The 26,353-nt window shown below is 40.6% G+C and overlaps 1 protein-coding gene across 4 annotated transcripts in view; it reads left to right on the forward strand.

Annotated features, from left to right (window-relative positions):
• The window catches only part of hcn4 (hyperpolarization activated cyclic nucleotide-gated potassium channel 4), a 64,355-nt gene that overhangs the window by 5,731 nt on the left and 32,271 nt on the right, over positions 1 to 26,353 (forward strand). For 3 of the 4 annotated variants that reach the window (XM_068602897.1, XM_068602728.1, XM_068602811.1), the window contains 2 exons: positions 12,977 to 13,400; positions 24,041 to 24,202. In XM_068602897.1, the coding sequence (XP_068458998.1) occupies positions 12,996 to 13,400; positions 24,041 to 24,202 (567 nt within the window). In that variant the 5' untranslated portion in view covers positions 12,977 to 12,995. Of the gene's footprint in view, positions 1 to 5,650; positions 5,743 to 12,976; positions 13,401 to 24,040; positions 24,203 to 26,353 lie in introns of those variants that run through there. The other variant, XM_068602980.1, reaches the window with a different exon arrangement.

The raw sequence follows: 26,353 nt of genomic DNA on the forward strand, positions 1-26,353 counted from the left end.
TCAGAACCCAGAGGACACATCTGTTGGAAAGTCTTCCACATTTCCCTGGGGAAATGGAAAAGGAGGTGTCGCACGTTATAACTTTTTTTTGTACTGAAGGCTCTATTAATCCCCTATTTTTTCCTTTAGAACCGCATTAACAGAGAAGGGGGGAGGAGGGGTGTGGGGGTGTGGGGTGTGGGGTTGGCTGTCCTGCAGTTTCTGTCAATCAGTTAAATCCCTTTGCAACAGTCAAGCGAATCCTTCCGTCCCCTCTGCAAGGTCCACTTTTTCAACAGCCTTTTATTCCTCCCACACATCCAGTTATGTTTCCCAGAAGACATTTACCTAGACAGTTGCAAAAATAAATCCTCTGAAAAGACATCTTACAACTTCTGTTATTTTTTTTTTCTTCCAGAGAATACATTAAAGCAAAGTAGAGCGGATGTTGTCGCATTAGGGCTGTGATATAGTTCAAGGAAAGTAACATTTAGGCAAAGTGTTGACTAAATGAAATTGTGCTCTGTGTTTCTGAAAGCGTTTATGTTGCTTATTAATTTGAGCAGTTTATGATTTATGTTTCATCCTCTTGCTACAATGAGTCATAGCAGTTTCTTTGTCCAGCATTAGCCCAGATAGAAAAATCTTTCTCCGACAGCTTCTCACAATAGCATAGTGGTGTGGACCTTTGTGAAAGAGCTTTTTTATTTTGTGGGGGTTATTATTTCCTTGATGTATTGGAGAATCTACACAAATTGTGCACCTTATCTTTGTAGTCCTTATGAAGCATAAGCAGTTACTACCAGTTACAGGCTGTACCGGAGTATGCGCCTGTGCATCCATGTGCCTGTGTGTATTAGGTTTGTGAGCGAATGGGATCAGCTTTAATAACATCATTCTCTATTTCAGTCAAGTTGAATACAGTTCATTTGAGAGTATGTTTTGTATTGATTTGTTTTGGTCTCGTGGGGCCTCTCGCTTGCCGTCGGTGGATTTATTGAAAACTGAGATGGAGAAAATACACGGCTGCCGCACGGGTGATTCCCCTTCTGGTGGCGGTGGGAGGAGTCACAGTTTGGGTGAGAGTTACACAAAGGTCAAGGTGAAGTGCTTTGCGATGCAGTAGAGGAATGTAAAGCCTGGCAATTCAGAGCCCTATTTAAATAGCGCTTGACAGTTGTGTAGTGCAGTACGTCTTAATGATGATGATGATGATTGCAAGATCTATATGCGATGAACATGTTTTAAATAAAAGATGAATGAATTGAGTCCAGACTGTAGAGTCAGAGCGCGTGCCCTCACGGTCCACTGCCACGTCGGCTACTGTAGTGCTAATATGCATGGGAAGAGGAAAAAAAACACATTTATTTGACACTACATAGGATGAATGACACTCTATTCCTTTCGGTCTCCATTAAATAATTCCTCCTTTTAATTTAGTGAGGGTAAAACATGGGGATTGCAGATGGTTCTGGCTGGGCCTGAAAGTGGGGTAATCAAAATAGGCTGCAGTGCTCATCCACGAATATTAGAAGCCAAGAGATTATTACAGCACAATTTATTTAATGGAGGGAGCCCAGGGATGATGTGCGTGGCCGGCGGGTGGAATGTTGCCTGTCATAGTGGCAGAATGATTGAACGGTACCGCGTGACCTCACCAGGCACACTTATGTGGGAGTGTGAAATCAGGACACGAGAACACGACTTTAAGAGAATGGCCTTTTTTTTTTTCCCACCATTTTTTTCACGCGTGTCAGTGTTTTTTGGTTCTCCCGCTTCCTGATATGTCATTTAATTCCGCTTTAGGTATTAGGCAGAGAGCTGAGTTTAACCTTGGCAAAGTGATGGTAATGTCGAGGTAAGATTATATTGATTGATTGGACATCATATACATTTTGAAAATGGGAAAGCCTGCTGGAAGCTTTTCCTGTTAAGTGCCGTCACCCAGCTGGCATGCTTGATGTATTTTGGTCACCTGACAACTGTAATGTGGTGTGTCCTTCCTGCACCACCATCCTCTTCACTGCCACATCAATTTATAATCTCTCCAGGTGGATACACAACACTACTCAGCCGAGAGTTTTTCCTCGTAACACATTTCAGTGTCAAATTTATTTCTCTTTCCACTGGAGAGATGTGATTATTTCCCCACTGACCAGGGATAAATATGTCAGTTTCACTTATCTCAACATATCAGGATGGTTAATGGAGGAAATCTGTATTTATATATTTTGTAACAAATTATCACCATCTAGTCAAGTCATGTTTGAAGTGCCTTGTGTGTTAGCGTGACCAAGGATCTGTTGACCTTTCTGTATTCCTGTTCATACATTCTGCTTCTGGCTACGCTTTGGCATTGTTTGAGCACCACTTGCTTGTTTGGAAAAGAGACAAGTTACAAAATCTATGAACTAAGAGACTCAATTCAATGGACTGACACTTGACCCTTATTGACCTCCCCTGGTTACAGCAGGGTGTGTAAGTGTTGTGACACTGAACACATTCATTGTGCAGAAAAGGCTGTTTTTTTACTGTGTGGAGATACACATTGAATTTACCACTAATGCTTTACTTTATGTTTCTTTGTTTGGACTGTGGCACATTAATGTGTATTTTCCATCCAAATAGCTGGTCTCGTTATAAATGTTATGATGATACATCTTTGATATTCATTTTAGTACAACATTTGACACATAATCTCCTCCGGTATAAAAACAATCAACATCAACACAGATAGGTGTAATCTTCCAATGATACCCAAGAGGGCATTCTTCACTTTGATTATGTGTGCTGCACTGATTCAGAACTCTGCATCATCATCTCATTGATAACCAAACTAAAGAATATTATATATTGTAATGATTAAAGAATGTTTTGCACATCAAATATTAAAACTGTGTAAATAAGAAGTCCCTTGGTTCCAATTAAAAAAAAAAATCCTGGCGTGCTGTATTTTCTGGGAATTGTCAGCATAGTTGGAAAAATAGATAAAAAGATAGCTTGGGTTAAAATACCTCCTGTATGCTATTGATGCTCTCTGATGTCTTACATTCACGTCGTTCACAAACATCATGTTTGCGAAACCTTTTTGTGGTTTCTTCATGCCCATTGGTTGAGGTTTGCTAATTTTAACAACGCAACAAGGGTCAAAATACACTCCTATTATAAGGCCGCTAAGCACACCACTGTTTTGACCTGCAACAAAAAATAATCTGATAATTGAAAGCCCATCCTTTTGCACCACATGCAGGTGGTGAAATACCTCAAATGTTAATTGCAAACTATATTTTGACCTGAATTCATCCATCAGCTAGTAAAACATGGTATGCTATTTATTTTTTTCTTATGTTTTTATGCATGCATATGCTTTTGTAGCACATGTAACCAAATCTCCACTTCCCTTGAATTGACCTCAGCCTGTTCATTTCCCCTAACATAGATTCTGTTATACCTAGTACAGGTTGACCTTTTCAGCCCTGCTTGTGTCCCAGATGGATTCTAACACCTTCTGTCTCTCTGAAATTGGATTGCTTCCCCCCCCCTACCAGCCTAGATTGGAAATGGCTGTTGTCAAAGTTGTCAAACTGGCACCGATATGCTGCTCCGGGGGGTGGACACACAATCTAAGAAAAACCATATTAAAAGTCACTTTAATTTTACTTAAGACATTCCCCATTACAAATTCAGCTTCAGTCATTTTAGAGCCAATTAGCAGAATGTGCCAGAAACAATAATCAGTTCCACCTGCTGGTGACTCAGGTAGACACCGCCAGAGACAGCGTGGTGACAGGACTGTGTCATCAGGTTTCATTCTTCTCCATCTCAATCATCCCTCCTTTTCTTGCTTGCCATTAATCATTCCATTCCCGATACAACTCTCCAGTCATCTGCGCAGAGCAGACATGACTGGAGGATGACATTGCCTTAGATAACCCCAGGTGTACTCTGTAATAATGTATAGAAGGCTAAAGCACTTTGGAAACAGTGGGGTTTCCACTCAGACAGAACCAGAGTCCAGTGCGCTGAATAAAGAACTCTGTGTGTGGCTGGCGTGATTCACAAGAAATACTTCCCTGGATCAATGTGTTTGGCCTGGCCCTGCGACATGCTGGTTTTCAAGAAGACTCCGACAAATGGCTGAATTATGAGACATGCAGTGTTGAGAGACAAGCTGCTGCTATAGGGTTAGGGACGAGGCGGTTGAGGCGAGGTGTGTGTGTGTTTGTTTGTTTGTGTGTGCAGGCAGCAGACTCCTGATAGCACCCCTGTGTGTAGTACCCCATTGTTTCCTCAACAAATACAATACACTTGTATAAATGTTACAAAAGTAGATTCATACTGCTGGTACAAAGCTCAAAGTGTTCCTGTTACTGAACATTGATCTGCAGCGTTCCACATCAAAAGGCCTTTTATTCATTCATTCCTACTTACTATTTGATACTACTCTACTGCCCTGCAATGTTTTCACTTCTCTCCTACATCAAAAAGGGTTTCCAATCCGTATGACAGCTCATACCACTCTATAAAAACATTTACCACTGGGGTCTATTGTTTATCTTTGACCTAGTAATTGCTTTTAAGATTGATGACAACAGCTGTCTTACCAAATGGTGATTGCGTTCATATTTTCTAAAAATACAGACACTTAGGTGGTTATTGCCACACCACCTTCTGTTTTTGACCATAAGTTAAAAATGCTTTGAAGTTTAAGTAAGAATTCCATCACTAATCTGTTCGGACTTTACAATACAAATCAGGAAAAGGAAAAGGAGAAATTGCAACAGAACTTTTTTTTCAACGAGTTGCTGAATATTTCACGGTTTTCTCCGTATTCTCCTTAACTTCAGCAAATTTGTCTGAATATTGGTGTATGACTAGGTTTGGGTTGATCTTCGTGAGAAGTGAGAGAGCACTGACAGGAACTGTTCCCCCGGCCCATCTTTCTCCCTGCTGTGTAAACCCTCGTCTGAAGGAACAGCTAGATTAGGAAGACATATTTCCTTGGTCATCTAGCCCCAGCGCCCTTTTCCCAGTTAACATGGACGTTTTGTCTCGTCTTGGATGGGATGTCCGGAGCAACACTGAGAGGGGTGATTTCATTTTTATTTTTTTTACTTCAAAGGTTTTACGCAGTGTGTGATTGAAGAGGCGGCAGCGGCAAAGCTGGTGTGTGTAAATCCAACCCTGACCCTGTTTAGCATGTACAATCGAGAAATTATAGAGCTAACAAATAAACATGATAAATCCTGCCCTGTTTGGTTTAACAGTCAGATAAGCCTCTGCTTTTGCTTACTCACGCAGACCAGCAGAAATCAGCTAAACAGCATCTCCTCTCCGATTTGATTTGATTTCATGCTCCGAATGTCTTCTTAGTGAGGCTTTCCATCAGCTTTTAAGCTCTATTAATTGTGGTTTTATTCACCTCTACCTTTTGTGTAATGTTGCTTAAAACAACAGTGTGGGAAGAAAAGTCACGACTCCTATTTCCAGAAGACCAGACTGATATGGATCTGTCTTCATACTCTTCCTCCCTTGCTCGTCCCTGTCTTTTTGTCCTTATATGTTATACAGAGTCTCATTTTTTTTCTCCCCTTATTTCTTCTTTCCGTGTCTCTTCTCTCCTTGTCTCCTTTGACCTCAGATCGCCGTTTTGGAGATGGATAGAAAAGGCTTTCATTGTGGCTGCTACATTTGCTGATTGCAGCACCTGAAGTGGTGAAGATAATGGCCCAGTACTGGTGCAGCCCAGAGCAAGGGCATAAGGTGATGGTGTACAGTGTGACCAGCGCCTGGCATTATAGACATTACATTATCTTAGCACTTCATCTATTTTAGGAAAAAATCCTGTTGCTCCATTTCTCTCTGGCATGCTCCTGTTCAGCAGAGCAGCGGACGCGTGGAGGGGAGGAGTCATGGCGTTTAGTTGGGAGGCACTGGCCAGTGTTTCCTCTGCCACCGGTTCTCTAACAGGGGACCCCCCCTTGACGTGACCCTAAGGACTTTGTGGGAGATAACAAGGCATCATGATACAACACAGATGCAATTAGTGGCGGGATGACGGTCAACAAAGCTGGAGCAAAGACACTGGCACATGCTAAGTGCATGCTGATGGCACCGGCTCAATAGCTTTGTGTCCTCTCTGTGTCTTTTCTCATACAGCTCTGCTACTCACTGTCTCTCTTTTATTCTCCACACAAGGGTCATATTTGTTTGTTGACAGCTAACTACCCGTGGACAGTTTCTTTTCTTCTGAGTAGATAAGTAGCAGGTTGCACTCTGGGGAGTTGTGAAGGATAAGGCCGGGGATACTTAGTAGCCACTTGCGTCTCCAGAACCCCTCTTCCCCCACGCCCCCAAAGAAATCTCCCTGGTTTGACAATGGGAATGACTTGGCTACTTCAGAGCATTCTTCTCAGTTGGCTATCTGATTACATCTGGTGAGCTTGTGAAGTGTCTTTGGTGATCTCATGATTTAGTCAGAGCTCTTAAGTGCACACTTCTGAGCTTTTCAAACATCAGTGCGAGTTTAGGCTGGAATCATTTCAATGGGTGGATCTGGGGCATATTCTTTAGCGTCTCGGACCGACGCTGTGGCATTTAGTGATGCTAAGATGGTTAGCCTGGTTCCAGACCTCTGATTTGCTGCCCACATATATCTTTTTGAATGAAGAAAAACTAGAAAGAAAGGAGCAATTCAGTGACGATTATGCTACTCAATGATTTAAATTCCATTCAAACCAGTAATAGAGAATCATCATAAATGCGATGTGCTGTCATACAATACAGCGTATAGTAGGACAATATAATGCACCAAACACAAACAGATAGAGGGAGGGCAGTATGTTTTGTTTAAAATTTTAAAAAAGACTGCATGCATGCAAAATGCTTTTCAAACATAACACAAGTTTGACCTAAAGTTTGTCAGTTGATCATAACTGATAATAATATTCAATACAGGTTGATTTCCCTGCTGTGCTTACAAAAAAAAGTTAATCATTTAGTCAATGTGTTAATGTGATTCAAAAGACCTGAGCAATGTGTGATCCATTCTTTCACATTTGTTAGTGCCAGATCTTTAAGCAGGGCATATCTATTAGAAAATGTTCTTTTGCAGCGGTAGTCTTTCTCTTGGCTGTGTTGAATAATAGTCCTATACAGAGCTTTTGCATAAAACCCTGAATAAAAATCCTTACCTTCGTGACCTACCATAGAACTTGTAATCTGGTCTCTGGATCTCTTTTATAAGTGTTAGGTAAGGTTGACTCCTTTCAGTTGATTTTACCTCTCCCTTCTGTGGGTATTTAGTAAATCCCTCTGTTTTCTTGTAGCCTGAGGTTGGGGAGATTTGCCTTTTCCTCTGATGAAATCTGCCATAGTTTGATAAAACATCGTGCCTCACCTAAATATAGCCACCTGCAACTGCACAGCCCTAGTGTCATGTGCAGCGTGCCTGCTGGCTGTGCTTGGCAAAGATAGCACCCGTATGACAGTTCATTGGAGCGGGTGACAACAAAAATAGGATTAACCCTTTTAACCAATTTATTTTTTCTCCTGAGACACTTAAACCTTTGATGTGAGTGCCAACTGGCTTTATTCATAAACAATGGCATTGGGGTAAATGAGGCTGTCACTTATCTTTCAAGTTGAACTACAATTTAGATTGGCACATTTGCAGCTAAAATGTGGTTACTTCGGATATTAGCTAAATAAATATGCAATATGTTACCCTCACTCTGCCTTTAAAACTTATTGACATATTTTAAATTAAATTATAGAACATTATATTAAAGTGGCTTATTTAACATCGAACATGACAATATACATGTATGCATTATGATATTAAAAGGGCCAACTTTGGCCCACGTAGGCCAAGAGTTTTCGGCCCATAGACCTCCAGCAGGTTACGTGGTTACTGTACATGTAGTTCATTATTTCATCTCAATGCAAGTTAAGCAATAACGCGCCATTTAAATATGGATTCAGATTATGTCCTTAAACCACATACTCATGGGATCGTCTGAGGGAAGGAGGGTAAATATAGCCCCAAAGTTAGGCTTCGTTTTTGTTTTGAATAACAGGTATGGATATTTTCTGTGTCCCTTGACTTTTTACTTGACGATACTTGAAAGAAAATGGGTTCTATGGTTCCCTACGAGACTCCCTTTGCAGACACACCCACTTTATGTTAATTCCATGCAATTTTAAAACATGCGTTTTTTTGCATGGATTAAAATGTATTAACCATTCTAAAAATAGCTTTTGCATATTAGATTAATTTCCTTGTGTATAATAACAATAAAGGGGTCACTGAGCAATTTCCAGAACGAGACTGCTTGCCATCTAACAGTTGAAAAATGCAGTTTTAGCAGAGATCTCCAAAAGTCAAGTGTTTTTATACCAAATGACGGGATGTATTTTTCTTTGCTGTTCCTCTGACCATTTTTAATCTAATCCAAAATTGTGCAGAGAACTGCTGAGGCTGAGGTGGTCGTGGGTATTGCAGCAACGCAGACAGCTAGAAGTTAGCAGCTAGAAGTTAGCAGCTAGAAGTTAGCCACTAGAAGTTAGCAGCTAGAAGTTAGCAGCTAGCAGTTAGCAGCTAGTGACCTGGTTGGCCCCAATCTGTCACTCAAAGCAGCCAATCCCTTGCCTTACTTTTTTATACCAGGCTGTAAACATGATTATCTCAGCTGTAAAGTTGGCCATTTTAACATCAGGGTCTACAGAGATCCACTCGCTTTTAGAGCTATCCACACATTTTTAGAATTGCAGGGTTTTTTTTGGCACTGTGTTGGCTTCACACACACACAGGCACGCACGCACGCACATTAATTAATTATTCAAAAGTTAAACGGCTTTCTCATTCAAAACACATTCCTATCATTTAATCAGCCCAAATCACATTTACAGTGCAGACAATGTTGGCTAGTGCCCTTGTAGAAGTGCAGTCTGGGAGCACTCACTGTTCTTCTGCTGTTCCCATTCAGTCAATGTGGTGCAGAATAAAGGGAGGCACTGTTAAATGCTGTCTGCCACTTGCACCTGACATGACAGATGATCTGCTTGCAAGCTTTGCCTTCACTCTCCCATCATGACAGCCAACAGATAGACATCTCTACAAGGAGAATCTAAACAATAGCACACACCTATGCATGCACAAACCCAAACATTTACCCCCCTCCCCGTATATGTGCAGGACTGTATACACCCCACATTCCTATATCCCCTGTGTCCCCTCAATTTAAATATAGGCTACTACTGAAAGGTAAGCATGTGTCCATATCAGGCTGTTTTTGGTGGCTCACAGTCCCTTTCAGGTAGCCTGGCTGGCAGGGTGAGAAGACTGAGAAAGGCTTATCATGTAGTCAGATGCACTCTGAGGGTGACAACATGTTCCTGCCATCCCTGGTCACCCCACCGGAGAGCAGAGTGGGCTTTAGCTCCATCCCTACAGACAGCAAAATGTCAGGGCTCCCCTCGTCAGTAGATTGAACACTCCCCACAACAAGTTACGTGTGGGCTATTTTGCTTCTCATTCCCAATGTTTCCAATGGTTCTCAGCTTTACTGGTCTTCAATTGAAACATTTTTTTTTGTCTTCTTACTTTTCGTTGTGGACAGGTCTGAAGTTTCCCAGTGGTCATATAATTAAACAAACATACTGAAGTTCTGGCCACGTTATTCCGTAGATTCTATAGATTATATTTTGTTATTACATGTTTTTATCTGATCTATTTTGTAAGGAAAGAATGTAAATTCCTAAGCAGTTTCCACACTTTGCTCATTATTTGTTTTACATAAAATAATAATTTAATTGCTGGCATTGCTGTGATAAACATTGACTGTATTTATCCAATAAGATAAGATGACATCGTTTCAAATTAGATATTTCCTTCTACCCAAACATTTGCTAATGGCACCTTCACAGCAGCTCTGCAAGGTCGCTGCATTTTGCTTTCATTTTATTTCAAGACAGGTGGCATACCAGCACACAGCATGAGTCAATGATTTGGGATGCATACAGAGATATGGGATTGTTTAATGACTTTGAAATGACCGCCTAACATCGTGCATTCCCCAACTGTATTTATAGAGCAATGTTCTTCTATGTCAGGGTCCCAGTGAATAATAAAACACAGTAAATGGATCCCTGCTATCTTTAGGTGGCCTGACCTCCATCAGAAGGCAACCACAAGAGTGAAAAGGAGAAATCACAAGCATTTACTCTACACACACACACACACACCCACACACACACACACACACACACGCGCACACACACAAACGTGTGCATGTTAATACACAATCTACACAGAGACATAAAAACACTTCAAAATCCACAAGGATTCCTACACAGCTCTTTGAAATTCTGTATGCTGAGCAATTTCCTTATCCCAAAACATTAAAGTGTGTCAATCACAATGTTGTTTAAGGGCAAACCTCAAACTTACTTACTGATGGTCATAGGACGAAACATATTTTACTATCCTGAATTATATTGAATGCTTCTGAAAAATGGTTCGTTTGTGACTGTATTTTGGAGAAAAGAAGCTACAGGAATGCAAAAAGACTGATATTGGCCTTTTCAAATGTGAAAATGATTAATATGTGGTTGCAGTGAATTTAACAGGAAGAAATGTTCACATTGCAAGTTTCTGCAAACCATAGAAACATTCAATGTGGACACAATTTTTGTTGGTTGTTGTTTTGTTGTTTGAAGCTAACCAATCATTTCACAACGCTAACCATGTGTAATTGTTCATTTCTGCAAGCATGATACTTGGCTGATTTTAAACTTTCATGAATATCATTTGGTTGAGATACCTTGACATTCAAAGTATCCTGTGGTTTGCAGAAATCTACATGTCAACATTTTCTGGCAACTCGGTTGGCGGTTTGATACAAATATCAAAACAAAAACAGCTGATACAAATATCAAAATAAAGAGACATATTTATATTTTTTTGTAGAAACAGAAAACAGAAAAAGTTCTGAGAGCCCACTTACATTCTAGTAGTGAGCTGCGGCTAAGGGTATGCAAAAAGCATTTATGACGTAAGATAACATTGCAATGTGAAGATCAAATGTCATAATCTATGTTTGTGTTTCTTCCCTTGACATTTTTCTTGTCCTGTCCTTTCCGTCTTAACATGAGAAAGCACTGTGATGGCAAGGTCTGTCTAAATATAACTATGACAATAACACTTGACAACAAGCTAGAACAGTAGATACCCTTTTACTTTGAAGAATTCCAATTTCTGTTTTTGTTTCCCCAGTGTGTGTATGTATATATGATTCTATGTGTGCAATTTGAACCTAAGATGAGATGTCTGTGTATACTTTACATCTATGCATGCATCTGTGAAATGCTCTTGTTAACCTGTAACCTGAGCACATCGTAACTCAAGTGTCTGCTACTTGCAGCCTGCAGTTGTGACTTGCTAGCTTGCAGTAAAAGTGCATTATGCCCTGGTTATGTATATCCTTTCTTCCTGTTTTGTTATGGCCTTGCTCGTGAAATTGGCTTTGGGCAGAGACAGATCATTGTGGCCCAGTTAATGGTGAGGTGGGTCAATCATCAAAGCTCTCTGGGCTGGTCCATCATGCAGGACCCGCTCACAGTGCAATATCTGGAGTATCCAGGTTATAGCACCCTTAACACAAAGGAGACAATCTGGATTCAATTACCAAGCCAACAAAGAGTACAATTTAGATACAAACTCTCAGGCCTAGAAGACGGATGAGGTCACAGTACATTTTGTAATTAACATTCAACCCTCATTGACCTTTGAGTTGTGATTTACAGTGCAAACACAAATAGTTTATGTCAAGCTGCGGCCTGGCATATTGGGGAAGTTACATATAGATTATTACGCTATGAATACATGCTGTGTGGATACGCTGGCTTCCACCATACATGCAGACTCAACGGTAAAATAATGCAAATAAAGAGATGACGAGTATCAGAGTGGGTCCCATGATTGGTTTCTTGCAGTAGCGGGCTGTCAGGGCCAGCTAGGCCTTCTCTGCTGGCTTAAACAGAATCACAAAGTTATATCTATTTTATAATGTAATTGTTTTTCAAAAATACGCTACATGTATTATAATATTTGTTCCCGATTAGCTTATGTTCTCATTGAGCAGCTCCTGTCCCGCTGCCTTTCTGTTCCTGTAGCCAGCTCGCTGGCCAGTTTGACACGCACTCCTTAACCTTTGACCAATCACATCTCACGTCTGTCTTTCTCTATGTCTCTCTCTCTTCTCTCTGCCTTCTCTCTCTCCGCCGGTTAAACACGGTGATGCCTGCTAGCTGGTTCTGTCCTACTCTCTCTGTGTGAGGGAGGACAAAAAAACCCTGCACCAAACACTCCTCTACTTTAGGTGGCACTGTAGGCACCTAGTCACATTGGTGGCGTTACTTGAAGTTAAAGAAGAAGAATATTTTAATTAGAAGTAGAAGAAGGAAGATTATGTACCTGGAGACTATTCCCTTTGGACTCTGTGTTACACCTACTGGCGGCATCGCACCCTGCTTGTGAGACATGCGTGATGGAAACTGTAAAGTTCTGCGTAGCTTGCTGTTAGCTCGCGAGCTAACGAGCGTGCACATGAGTGGGGAGCTGGTGTAATGACAATTTTCACGCCCGTCACTTGTTTCTTGTACAGTGAATCTTTGGTTGGATAAAAACAATCTCTATACAATCAACAATGTTTGCCAAGCATTTTCAGGTTGGATTAATATTCATCATATCCTCATCAAGGGCCCGTCCATACTTTGAGCGGGAGTGTATTTACTGCATAATGCAAAGAGATATACACACAGTTTTTATATCATACATCATACATTCTATAATAATTAGTTTTAAAAAAACACAGAAGATTAGTGATACCTTCTAACTTGTCAGGATATTTATAAGCGTTACCTCGAAAAAACAAATCTATATTCTGACTCTTTTACCATCCCATCTTTGTCTTTCTCCATTTCTGTTTGCAATAAGGTTTTACTGGGACTTGACCATGCTGCTGCTGATGGTGGGCAACCTCATCATCATCCCCGTGGGCATCACATTCTTCAAGGATGAACATACGCCACCCTGGATTGTGTTCAACGTGGTCTCCGATACCTTCTTCCTCATGGATCTGGTCCTCAATTTCAGGACTGGTATCGTCAAGGAGGACAACACAGAGATAATCTTGGATCCGCAACAGATTAAGATCAAGTACTTGCGGAGTTGGTTTGTGGTGGACTTCATCTCCTCCATCCCCGTGGACTACATCTTCCTCATCGTGGAGACACGCATCGATTCGGATTTCTACAAGACAGCGCGCGCCTTGCGTATTGTCCGCTTCACAAAAATTCTCAGCTTGCTGCGACTCCTGCGTCTCTCGAGACTCATTCGCTACATCCACCAGTGGGAAGAGGTAGGAAAGTGCACCAAAGTGTGTTTTATTGTATAGTTGTGCTGAATGTTGGCTACTTTACTGTACGATGTGTGATGCCTGCATTTGAAGTTAGCCTTGGCAAGCTGGATTCCCTCGCTATATACAGTACAAGTGGGTTCACACCGAGCAAAAACTAATTCAGAGAAAATACCAAGGAAATCTAAATGATTGACATTTAAATAATCACACTATTTGATGAAGCCAGTCAAACACATAGGGCTTTCTTCCTAAATCCAATTATAATCCAAATGGTTTTCCCATGCTGAGGACTTACTGTGAGTATGTTTGCAGAGCTATGTACCTTTCCTTTTCCCCTGAGAAAGAACTATGGATAGATGCTGCTTCTGATTACATCAACCCTTGAACGGAGAGAAGAGGCTCTTTTGCTGTACCCCAGTCACCAATAAGTTAATGAGGCCGGATGTTGATTAGCATTTTCCCTGTGTGCCCCCATCCATCTAGCAACGGGACTACAGAGCCCAGAGAGGCATTTCTGCGCCACAAGCATGATTATGATTATGTCAATAATTAGAAAAGTTCCCATTGCTCTCACTGGATGGATCTTGTTGTTTAGTCTCAGAGGTAAAAGGTGCAAAGTGAAGCATTAGAGTCTCAGCGTGGAGTCAACAAAGAAGACACTCCACTAGAGGATAATATGTGACGATCAGGGCTGCTCTGTTGGTCAGTCACAATATAAGTGAAAACACAGGATAATTTAATAAATGCTACCCACGAATCAGACTACTTCTTAGATGCTCAGTGCTTTATAATGAACTGTTTGTCATTCCACATATCCTCCCGAAAAATAATCAAAGCCCCAGACAAGCTTGTATTTCTTTGAGGCAATGGATGGTTCAGGGTGGAGGCTTTAGTTCAGGGTTAGTGTTAATAAAAAGTGCTTTGACACAGGATGCGTGCATGGACAACAGATGTTATATTGCTTTTCTGCAATTCGCCCTGTTGTTGATGTCATAGATTAAAGCAACCTTTTCAGCAACTAGTCAGGTTGTTTCTCTAAAGGCCTAGACTTAGACTTCACTTAAGGAATCCATGTATTAATTTACCCAGTGTCGACCCTTGTGCCCAGATATAATCCACCTGATCTCTGAATTACTTTTTTTAAATGATGCATTCAGTAAATATTGAAAATATTATTGCAGTGATAATAATTCTCGCTTATAATAGATTATGAATTAGAGTTTTGTGAGTTTTTGTAGATGACACACAAAAGCCACGTATCAGGGAAAGTTGTAATTATTGATTGATTTATTTACCTCCAACTCTCTTTGCAAAACAGACAAATCTGCTCCCGGTGTCTCCCGAACAATTCTCTCCTCCATGTTCTTTTCTCTTTCTTCCTTGTTTTTTTCCGCGGCAAGTCAGCACAAACAAACTTGGATTGCTCGCTTCTTGCGAACATCCCTTCTTGGAAATGATGGGTGTGGAATGCAGGAAAAGAACTCCTGTTTTGCGCCTTTCCTCATATCACTTCTCACTTGTGTTTTGAAGTAGATCGCAGATCAAACAGACTTCTAAGTGTTATGTCTCTCTTTGTGCCATCACTGATTGACGCGCTTAGATTTTAATAATGAAAGGCACACAAGTACTCATAATTACCAGCAAACTTTAAAGAAGTCGTGAAACTGTGAATTTAATCAAGGACGTTTTTCAGAAATTATATAATTCCTGTAAGGAAAAACTTTTCCTCTAATTTCACACACTGTAATACACACAACGCAGTATTAGTACACTTTAATGAGCCGGTTTGCACACTGTGGTCAAAATACAGTGCCATTCAGTTAGTGGGTGGGTGTGTTCTAAATGTATGGAATTACATAGCCATATACTATTGGAAAGGTTGAATAGATGACTGATTGCCAATCAAACCAAAATATTCTCCGAAATGCCTTTGGGCATTCGTAAAAGCTTTTGCTTTTCAAATATTCAGCTGGCACTCTGTGTTGAACAGTGTATGTAAGTGTGGCGACATTAATCATGCAAGGCCTCTGTGATGCCATTTCAAAGAGAGGAAAAGTTCAAATGAATCATTGGGGGAGAATCCCTTTGCTACCTTGCGTCTCCATGCAATGCTTGCTGCTGTGCTTCCGAGCCCAAAATGAAGGCAGAGATACGTGCAGTTGAGGCTAGCCCTCATTTAAATAAGGTGGACACACTGACAGAGAGCTGTCACGTGTTCAGCCTGTGCGATGAGGCAACAAAGGAAGGAGAAGAAAAGAGGAAGAAATGGCAGAGGGAACTGCAGGAAAGAAAAAAAAGAGAAACAAAATCAGTTTAGCCCGTTGATCTAGCTTATCGACACTCTTGCGTGGTTGTAATCGATCACCACACCGGACTAGTCCTATGTCTTAGAAAGAAAAGAAGAGTGAGAATAAACAAAGCAATAAATCATAGTTTTGTCATTAACATAATTGCAAGGACTTTGCAGGGCAGTGATGACTGCAGCATATATAAACCACCGGTACAATATGACAAAGAGAGGGGACATTACACGCACAGAGCCAGCTGCCATTTACATTTGTGTGTGTGTGTGTGTGTATGTGTGTGTGTGAGGTTTGCTGATGAATGCTAGTTAGGCAGACAGAGCGAAAGGCCAGCTTTGCCTCAGCGCCAGCGTACTCCAGATGCAACCTTACAGAAATGTCATCTGTCAGCGCAGAATAACTTGTCGCCAATATCTCACCACCTGACTGACTTTTTGACTTTTTCTATTGACACCTACACTTCAGACAACGTTTATGTATCTCATCGCCATTTGAATATTTGGAGAACCCAACATTGGTCTATTCATCGGCATATCAAGCTTGGACAGCACGTGCTCACGTGCTTCAAACTGTGAGGAAATCCGGTGGCTTGGAATAAAGAGAAAAACAGTCCTCATAGGAAGGAGGTCGGGGTAAACAGACAAGTCAAAGAAGACAGGACTTTCGCCAAAGAGTGTCCATGTGACACCAAAACTGAAAATGACGTAATGTTGTGTAACGTTCTGACTGTAACCTATCTTTTCCTACAATCAAACGAGTAGTTGTGTTGTCTAAACTTAGCCAAGATGTTACCAGTGAACACAGAAGTTCGTTTTGAAAAGACAGTGTATGCGTGTAATGAGCAGAAAGAAGAGTGTGGGGCAACTGACCAAACTGCCGAATTTGACAAGTTGGGACGTGTTGGCTTTGAGAGGGACATTTCTAGCTTTTATACTCTATCTATACCTAGTTTTCACAGACTTGAGGCAGGATCCTCGTCGTTCATGACAACTGTGCACATTCAATCCCCTGTAACTTTATTTAATGCCATTCTGCTTGCCATTCTAAATATGGCGCTGCGATAAGGTGCGCTTCTCTGACACCACATTGCAGAAGCGACAGACCTTTTGATGTTGTGATGTCTTCCAAAAAGAAAAGCCGATTTTTCTCTTTTTTTTACTCGTATTTCACGAGTATCTGCGCGCTATAAATAGTCCGGCACAAATTCATTTTGAGTGTTATTGTTTGAGTTTCATTTCCTCCTCAAGAAGTCACACAGAGGACACTTCTTCCAGGAAGTGTTGAACACAGCTCAGTGAACTGTACTGCATGGTTTAATGCCTCGTAGGGTGAGACTGTGGGGAACACATTTTAAATTAGAATATTTTCTCATGTCTCTCTGCAGTGAATAAAGATTTTTAGGAATGCAGAACAAAACAAAGGAATAAAATAATGATACATGTACTGAAGTGATGGAGAAGCAATTCATACCAAAAAAAAACAGAGCTCAAAGGCATTAAACAGAAAGTGCTTAAAGAGGGTCTTCAAAGATTTCCGGGATGGAAAATAGATACAGAAAATCAAAATAGCGAACTGACCATAGAGATCAAATAAAAACATTTGTCAAAGGGTGAATCATTGTTTTTACAGCCTCACTTAAAACAGTGCGCCAGTGTAACCTGGACCTACACAGCAAAAGCTCGGTCTAACACGTCATAAATCTGATATATGCTTCATACACACATGTGAATATTTATTTGGCATTGAAATATATTTATCTGTTTATTTATAAGATATACAGTATGTGTGTTCAGTGCTTTTTTTCCTGGCCGCAAGTGTGTGCATATTTTGTTGTTGGTGTTGTTGACATAGACTATAAATGCATTTCCTTAATAGAGCATACTGTGCTAGTTGCCTGAAGCTCAGACATTTTGACACATAACCGCACATTGTTGTATCCTTGAGCGTGATGCTTGACCCCAAAACTGCTCCAGTGGGTTTTTACAGAAGACAACAGTCAGTGTTGCCAATACCATTACTGCTTTTAATAGGATTATTATTATTACTTATTATATCAATTGTTGCTGTTATTATTGGTGGTTCCTAATGCCTACTACTCGCATATGAATCATTTATGTTATTTGCATTGCACGTGCTGTAACTCTGTTATGTTGTTTATTCTGTACACAACATCTACAGCACTTCTGTCCATCCGGGGAGAGGGATCCTCCTCTGTTGCGCTCCCTGAGGTGTTTTCCCTTTTTCTCTCCGTTGAAGGTTTTTTTGGGGGGGAGTTTTCCCTGAACCGATGGTGAGGAGCCGGGACAGAGGATGTCATATGTATACAGATTATAACGAGGCAAATTTGTAATTTGTGATTTTGGGCTCTACAAATTGAATGTAATTGAAATTGAACAGAGGGGATTTTGGGTCAAAGCAAGGTTACATCCTTTCATGAATTGTCATCAAACAAACTACAGCTCAATTAAGTGTTTTTTTCCACGAATATATGAATAAAGCCATAGCTTTATTTGTTTCACTTTAAGAATAATTTGATACTAATACTTTTGTTTTCTTCTTGTAATTCTCTCCTGAGTAATGATACAAAAGTAAAACATCTTAGTTCTACCCCCCCATTGGGTAAAGTATTAATAATTTATAAAATAAATATTGTACATAATGATCTCAAACAGTAGGATGTATTTCCTCAATGTAAATGATGTTGTCTTCACAATATCTTAATGTTGTTAATTTATTTACAAAGCACAACATTCTCCCAGGAAACTACTGTCACATCATCTCCACTTCCTTAAAAACTGTAATCTGAACACCACTAACACCGTCCGTACCCTTTTGCACAACTGAAGGAATACCCTGATCCCCCAGCAGCTCATGGATCTCCATCAATGTCCCTTTTTATTTCCTTATCACAGCTGTCAGAAATGAACTGATTACTTCCATTTATGCTTGCCATATTGGCAAAATGCTCTTGACAAACAAAGAGATTTTGATGGTGGTGGCCTAATGGCGTTCCACATGGTGTGCAGATATCCATCACCCACACACAGAGCAGACTGCCGTTATGGCGTCTCCCCTGTCTCCCTCTTGTCAGCTTCCTCTTGTCACCGGGATAAAAATAAGACTGTGACCGGATATTCTCCTCATTCGAGTTGTCTCCTGTTGACGAACCAGTGACTTGGATGAGATTAGTCATCCTGTTAAATCAGATTCAAGGCAGTGCACTAATGACTAAGCTCTGAGGGCTTCCTCCTACCGTGCCTGATGCGTACAACATAACAGTCTCGACTGGCCAACCCAGTAAGCACTGCTTTTAGCGTGAATGGAGGCTCGGAAGAGGATATTTTAGGGTGTGGTGTAATACAAATGACTTAAGGTGTTCGGAGCTCTGCATTACCACCTGTGTTTATTTGTTACAAGTTGGCAGATCGTTAATCTCTATTAATATTGGCATCTTGGATTGTTGGGACTCTGCCTGCCCAAGTGGCAGTGTGCTGCAGTTAAGGAAGAAACAAAGGCATACGTCAGTATAATGCCCATGCTTTGATAGAAGTCAGCCATGTGGCTGCCTCGTGGGTCCAGAGGATTCCAATGCCTTTCATTTCCAGCCAGTACATCTATACAAAAATATTTAAATAGGGTCAATCAACTAATCAGTCACCCACTCACTGACCCATTACCTTAGCAAAGACTGGTCTTTCAGAGATAAGAAAAAAAGAAGAATATATTTGATGGGCTATTATTGAGTGCACAATGAAGCTTGCCAGCAATAGTGACAGGTCCTCAATGTTCTGAATGAGCCTTGTGTGATATCAATACCCACGGTGGATTTGCTAAAACTATTACACAAAATGTGTGTAATCCTCCAGAAACCCTATGGCACATCTTGGTAGGGAGCGGAGCTAGAGTGGTTTTTGTGATCCGAGCCCTCCAGGCCTGTTTAGACAGATGATGGAAGGGTGTTCCCAGTGGTACACTCCCAGGCCTACTTCTCATTCTCCACATGTGCTTCATCCATCGTGACAGCATGCATGAGCATGACATTTTGGTCAAGGCATTTATAGTGAGAAAACTAACCCCTGCCCACAGCCTGCTCCCAGAATCCGCTACCATGTGGGCTGATAAAAAATAAGAAGACAAGACGGCTTGATTGCGCTATAACACTCTGTTACTCATCAAAGAATAAAATATCCCCACTCAAAGACGGGAAAGTGCAGCATGCGGCTATTTACATACTACGTGTTGTATATGTAATGTAGTACATACAGTGCTGTAGATGAATGAAATTAGCAGTACTACAGACAGATCACTAGCAAATCCATCCAAAAATGTAGTAAATTTATAAAAAGTTTGAAGTATGAAGCTAAAACTGCAACCGTTGTTAAACTAAAATAGTTTTTTGTTGCGTAAACTGTATTTTTTAAACCTGATTTAATAAGATTATCATCCTCTGGTGTGAATAAAAGGTCATGCTTTCCTATGTATATTGTAAACCACGTCTTCGTAGTACAAGCAGATGATAATGAACCAACATATTGAGCGACGCTGTGCGTGGGTGCTGAATCAAAACTCAGAAATCTCTGAAATTTCATGATTTACTAGAACATTAAACCCAATAATAAACTACTTGAAAGGAGAGCTGTTCTGTTTACAACGTTTGAACTGCACTACAACAAAAGATTTACAAGACAGGTGCTGAGCCAAAACAAATGCAGTGCAGTGTAAAAACTGAATTAAATTCTAAATCATTTAATAAAACTGAAATTTAACTAGTACATACTCAATAATTGAACCATGTAAAAAAACAAAACAATGCAAAAAGTAAATCCGTGTTGAAAATCAATTAAAAAAAAACAATATGAGTGAAGAATTTAGCTTTCTCTTAAGTGTCGAGTCTCCATCATTACAAACATTCATCATCATTAGCAGCGTGAGCACCAAACACCAGATGCCTCGTTATAGTGCTACATCAAATGTGTCTGGGCAGTTACCATCAGCACCGTGGGACATATGCATCTATTCTCTCACCTGGATCACACTTCCCTAACTCCATCTGTTTGAGATGACTCTGCAGCTGCCTTCACCCTCTCTCTCTCTCTGCCTGTGTGGGCATGATCGCTGGCCGACAAGTATACAGATTACTTTTTGATTTTAGCACGCAACCCCTGTTCAGATTTTTGTTCTTCATTTACAGGTTTTATTTATCTGTGAATATATTTGGTTTATTACTTCCATTGGTTTATATGTGGTTTAGCTGCTTGCCCGTGTAAAACTGTACATTAAGATACTAGTATTAGTAGCCGCAATAGTGCTAGGGGTTGTAGTTGTAGTAGTTTCATTTCCATTTTTTCCATTCCTTTGCCTTGTAACTGAGATTTTTCTTTCTTCCACACAATTACCGTTTGTGAAATACACCTTCAAGATCAAAGTGCTTACAAACTTGTAACTGCTATTTCATTAGTTGCATTTATGAAACTACAACATTAGCATTGACTTATTATATCGGTCATGTAATCTGACCCATGTTTTTGATCAAACAAAATGTAAAAAAAGGCAAGCACATATCAGCATGGCCTCTCATATGGAGAGCCCTAATGAGGGTAGTGAGAGTAACAACGAGCGTGTGCGTTGCGTCTCCGTGCCCTCATCAATCAAAGCTCTCTTGTTTATCCTGATGCTAATACAGCCAGGCTCACTCTGCTTCCCTATCAATTAAAACAAAGTGGTCAGCAATCCATCATCCTTCTTATAACACGGCATGTTGTGAAATGGTGTGTATGCAAATGATGTGTGAAATACGCGTTAAATACTATGTATACGCACTTTTATAGTGCATGTTAAATCACACAGAGCGCAGGCTTCCTGCGTGTGCTGTCTTTTTTCTGTTTCACGAAAAGGTGTCAGAAATAAAACAAGAGGGAGAATCATTTTTTGCTTCAGAGTAATGATTCTTTAACAACCTTCTAACAGAACCAATCTTGGGGGGAAAAAATGTTATAAGTAGAAAGTCTGTTCCTGCTTGGCATGAGTGTATTTGAATTGATTACAGCTGTGGAGAGAGATAGGGGAATCACCTTCCTCCGGTGACTGTACACTTTGGGTTACAAACTGGAGATTTGCATGGTATTACTCCTCGTGACAGTCTGCATAGGCTTTATTCTCCTCTTGGTGGTTAAGTACCAGAGGTCTTTTTAGGGCACAGCTACGGTAGGAATGCACCAGGAGCTATTGTTGAACAGTAATGAGTCATTCAGGCGGCGCCACGAGATATTGAAAGGAATTCATCCCGCTTCAAAAATATACCGACACTGCAGAGAGTACAGTAGTATTCAGTATGTCGACGGTTTCAAGGACAACCGACAGAATTGGATGGGTCCACGAGGAGATCATTTGATCACCGTGACCCATAAAAAAGTATTTTCCACAAATGTGTTGCATCATTTTGGGTGGCAACAGTAATCACGCTTTCTGGGATTTGTGTTACAGATTTGAATAACAAGGTTTTGCTGTAGACACATTCAGCTTGTATCAACAATTGAGATGTAAAGCACAAACACGTTTATCAGTGAAAATTACTTTTTTTACCTATGAAAAATACATTTTACATGTGCTTCATTTTTTTCCGCGATTGTCACATGTAACATCAACCTCTTGTGGCGTTTATTGTGAGCCTGAGTAAATGTAATATTGCATATATTGTTAATGATACCAAATTCTCATATGACTAACTTTAAAATAATGATATAAAACATAAACAATGCACTGTATGATTTATAGCTCTGCCAATCTGTATTGTCCCAGGAATTTCCTACACATTGTCCTATTGTCCTACACATCTTCGACAGCAAGTTTTTATAGATTTAAAAACAGCCGGTGTTTTATAAAGCTTCCTTTTCCTGTCTTAAAATACAATTTCAAAAATAAAAAATATATCAGTCTCAACGTGGGAAATGGAAAAAGGTACCTTGTGATTTATTCATTCGCCACATTTAACACTTTAATGTTATGGATTACTATTACGGCTCCAGCAGGAAATCTGACATCACACAACATTGATTCACAGATAACAAACCTTATTTGTCACTGTGTTTGCGAAAAACAAAACAATAGCTCACATTTGTCGTGCAGCTGTGAACAGAAGTGGAGACAATTAAGGGATTTGGTGGGTTGAGCAAGAAAAGATGCAGCTGAGCGAATGATTCAGCTTAGGTGATGTTAAAGTGCTTAAGGCTAAACATTTTGAACAACAGCCAAAAGAAAGAAGGGAAGGGACGGAGTGGTAGAGAGACATGTTTGCTTTCAGTGTGTGTGTTTGTGTGGACACACAGAGAGTGCGTGAGTGGGGATGTCTCCATCCACTCTGAGAGAGCCTGGCTCCCCTCTTAGCCCAAGCACATTTTTCCGGGCATACTTCTGGCTTCATGCTGGCCTGTAGACGGAGCTGAATTGATGTGATTCGATGGTGCAGCAGCACCCACACTGTCCTGGACAAACACCACACTGATCCCTGCCAGCCCTCTTCTTAACACGCACAGAGAAAAAGTACACAGATGCGTACTCACATTTGTATGTGTTCAGAGGGAAACAGTACAGTGGACAAGCCCAGTGCTTTAGGAAGGAGGGCTAAGTTGTGCGACAAATATGTGGATCTCTTCATCTTCCTCGATATCATCCCCTACTGCTGAACAATAAAGTGCACATGAAATATCCCCTCTCAGTCACAAGCTCTTAAAAGGCACTGAGTGGATTTTAATAAGGAGTGGAGCAGTGAGCAGTGCACACCGTGGTCTTCAATGGGATTAAGAGGCTTTGAATGGTTGAGGCCATTAAAGTCACCAGCCCAGAAGTCCTGAAGCGCCTTATGAGTATATTTATCATTAGGATTAACAAACGCAGCCTGTGAACACTTCCACCCCAGGAGCACAGCCACCTCTACCCTTGTACCATTATTGTGTTTGTCTGAGTGGCTGATGATAAGAGCGCTTTGGCACCAGGGGAGCTAAAGCTCTGGTCCCACTCTGCCGACCATCCCCGGTGGACTGCTCTCAGAACGGCAACATCTGCATCCACCAGCTCATCCGTGTACAAAGGAAAAAAGCTATGATTTATACAGGCTAGTACATTGTTGTCTAATTCTTAAACCCCAAACTGTGTGCATGACGTAATCAAAGAATTAACCGAGAAGTCACTGATTGTGGAGGGATCAATCTATGTTGAGGACGTGTGTGTGTGTGTGTTTGTGCGTGTTCATTGTAAGAGGTATCAGGGATTTGTCCCTTTAGCGTGTTAAATCGTCCTACCCTTACCCGTTTCCTGGTTCCTTCCTCTCCCACTCCTCAGATCTTCCACATGACCTATGACCTAGCCAGCGCCATGGTGAGGATAGTCAACCTGATCGGCATGATGCTGCTGCTGTGTCACTGGGACGGCTGCTTGCAGTTCCTGGTGCCCATGCTGCAAGACTTCCCTGCCGACTGTTGGGTGTCCAAAAATAAGATGGTGGTGAGTGCTTCTCCTGCATCCAGTCCCCCCTGCCTTCTGGAATAAGATTATGCCCTGTCTTATCTCATCTGTCAGCTTTAGTAATTATTGTATTAAAACCCTTTAGCATCCTGGGAAAGATTGCCTCGCATATCTGTAATATATAAAATGTTAAGCTCCAAATCAAATATATATTTATCTGCTACGTTTGTACAATTTATTCAATTTGTTTTTTATTTATTTGGAGCTACCGAGATCTGTCCATATTTTAAAAGGGTCGAGACACTGACGGCTTTGCAGGGGACATTGATTTTATGAGGAGGACAGATATTGGATAACACTGGTGGAATATTGACAGCTTCCAATGAGGACTTACACTGTGCTTTAATTTAGCTGTATTGTTAAAAGAGTCTCCGTTAAAGCCGACTCAGGATAGAGATGTATTTTATTTGCTTATGGAAGCAGACTGTGTCACACCTGATGCGTGACTCTGATTCATCTGCAGCTGATGGCTCTCATGCTAAATTAGCATTAGAGTTATTGTCAGATTTTGTGGTGGGGCCCTCATTGATTCAGTACAATCTACCAATAAATCAACATGTATTTAACCCTTAAGGAAAGAAGCTGACGAGAGAATTTCAGAGAAAAATGTAAAGATGTCCAAATAGTGGAATAAAAGCTCCCTGGATTACATAAGTGTATTGGCAACGCTTTCAACCAACAGAGCCGCCAGTTTAGTGAATTTAGTTGTTAAGTATCCATCCAATGATCACTATTCTCTGTCACAATTCCCATTGGAGGCAAATTCACAATGATATTTTCATTCGTAGGATTTGATATTCATAATAGAGTCTGATGTTACTTGTTTAAAGTAATTTAGTAATTCAAGTAAAAGACAGAACACTTTATTTATTACCGGAAAAATGACAGATTAAACTGTGGCAACAAATTCAAGGAAGCCAACATTGAGTTGCACACAGACCAGCACTAGTCAGCTGTGTGTTCAGCTCTCCGTGCCAGAACAGATGTCACATGAGTAGTTACATCGCTCAAGGTATGATGCATTTGGTTCATCGTGCCTCACTGCATCCCTGACATGCTCACTTGTTATATCTAATCATAGGAAACGACAGATGTTGCAAACCACTGTCCCTTGAGATGTTACACACGTTTTCTAATCTTTGGTTGTTTTCCATACCTGTTCGATACACACATTCAGGTGAGACGGTACGGCTCAGGTACAGCGTCGCCAATGGGGATCAAACCAGAAGCCGAGTTGACCAACCCATTTACCAAACCTCCTTGTCTTTCACTTATATGGATTAAAACAAAATACATTCATTTAGAGTTCTATGTTGCATGTGGTGACATACAATGCGTGACCACATCCACGTCCATTTTTATTTGATTAAAGATGCATTTTAATACAAGTTCAATAATGCATGAAACCAAGTTGCAAGAGGATTATATTAAGTTACATAAGGCTGAGCTGTCAGGCAGCGTAATGTAAACTAAGACTCATCATGAAAGCTTTTTCTGCAACAGTGAAAACAAGGATGTAAACGATCTGTTTGTTTTATTCTGCAGGACATATTTTAAACCTTAAACGCATTGCAGATGTAGATACAGAAATAAATAAAACCACAACAAAGAAATAAAGTTCTGCAAATATTTGCTGTCCCAAAAAAAACAAAGTCCTGTTCTAAAGTTAACATTTTCAGACAAATATTACTATTACTTTTATGATCTTGAAAAAAGCTTTACTTATTTCTTAAATGTTTAAACTTCTGGAATATGGACTCACAATGCCAAATGCCTTGTGACAAAGTGACAAAAAGGTCCCACTGGCTGCCTCCTCAAACTTCTACACTCCAAAACCGCCCTTTGCATCTCGTAGCACAGAGGCCCTGAGATGTGAGGAGGAACACTCATATAATGTACTTATAGTTTCAAATCCTGTGTGAGGGGTGTAGCCTCTCATTAACATCAAAATGGAGATTGTAAACACTGTACAATTAATTGGATTACGTAGAAGAATGTCTCTCAATGTGAGGCAATAACAAATATATATTTATGAATTCATTCAAGCCTTGAGGCCAGCTACCTGTCTGATGGAAAGTTTCTCATGTTTAACTCACATTACCTGCGAGACGACGAGTTTGTATTGACTCA

Source organism: Clinocottus analis, unplaced genomic scaffold, assembly GCF_023055335.1.
Source record: "Clinocottus analis isolate CAN_PGR_092001 unplaced genomic scaffold, fCliAna1.0.p SCAF_1, whole genome shotgun sequence".
NCBI lineage: Eukaryota > Metazoa > Chordata > Actinopteri > Perciformes > Cottidae > Clinocottus > Clinocottus analis.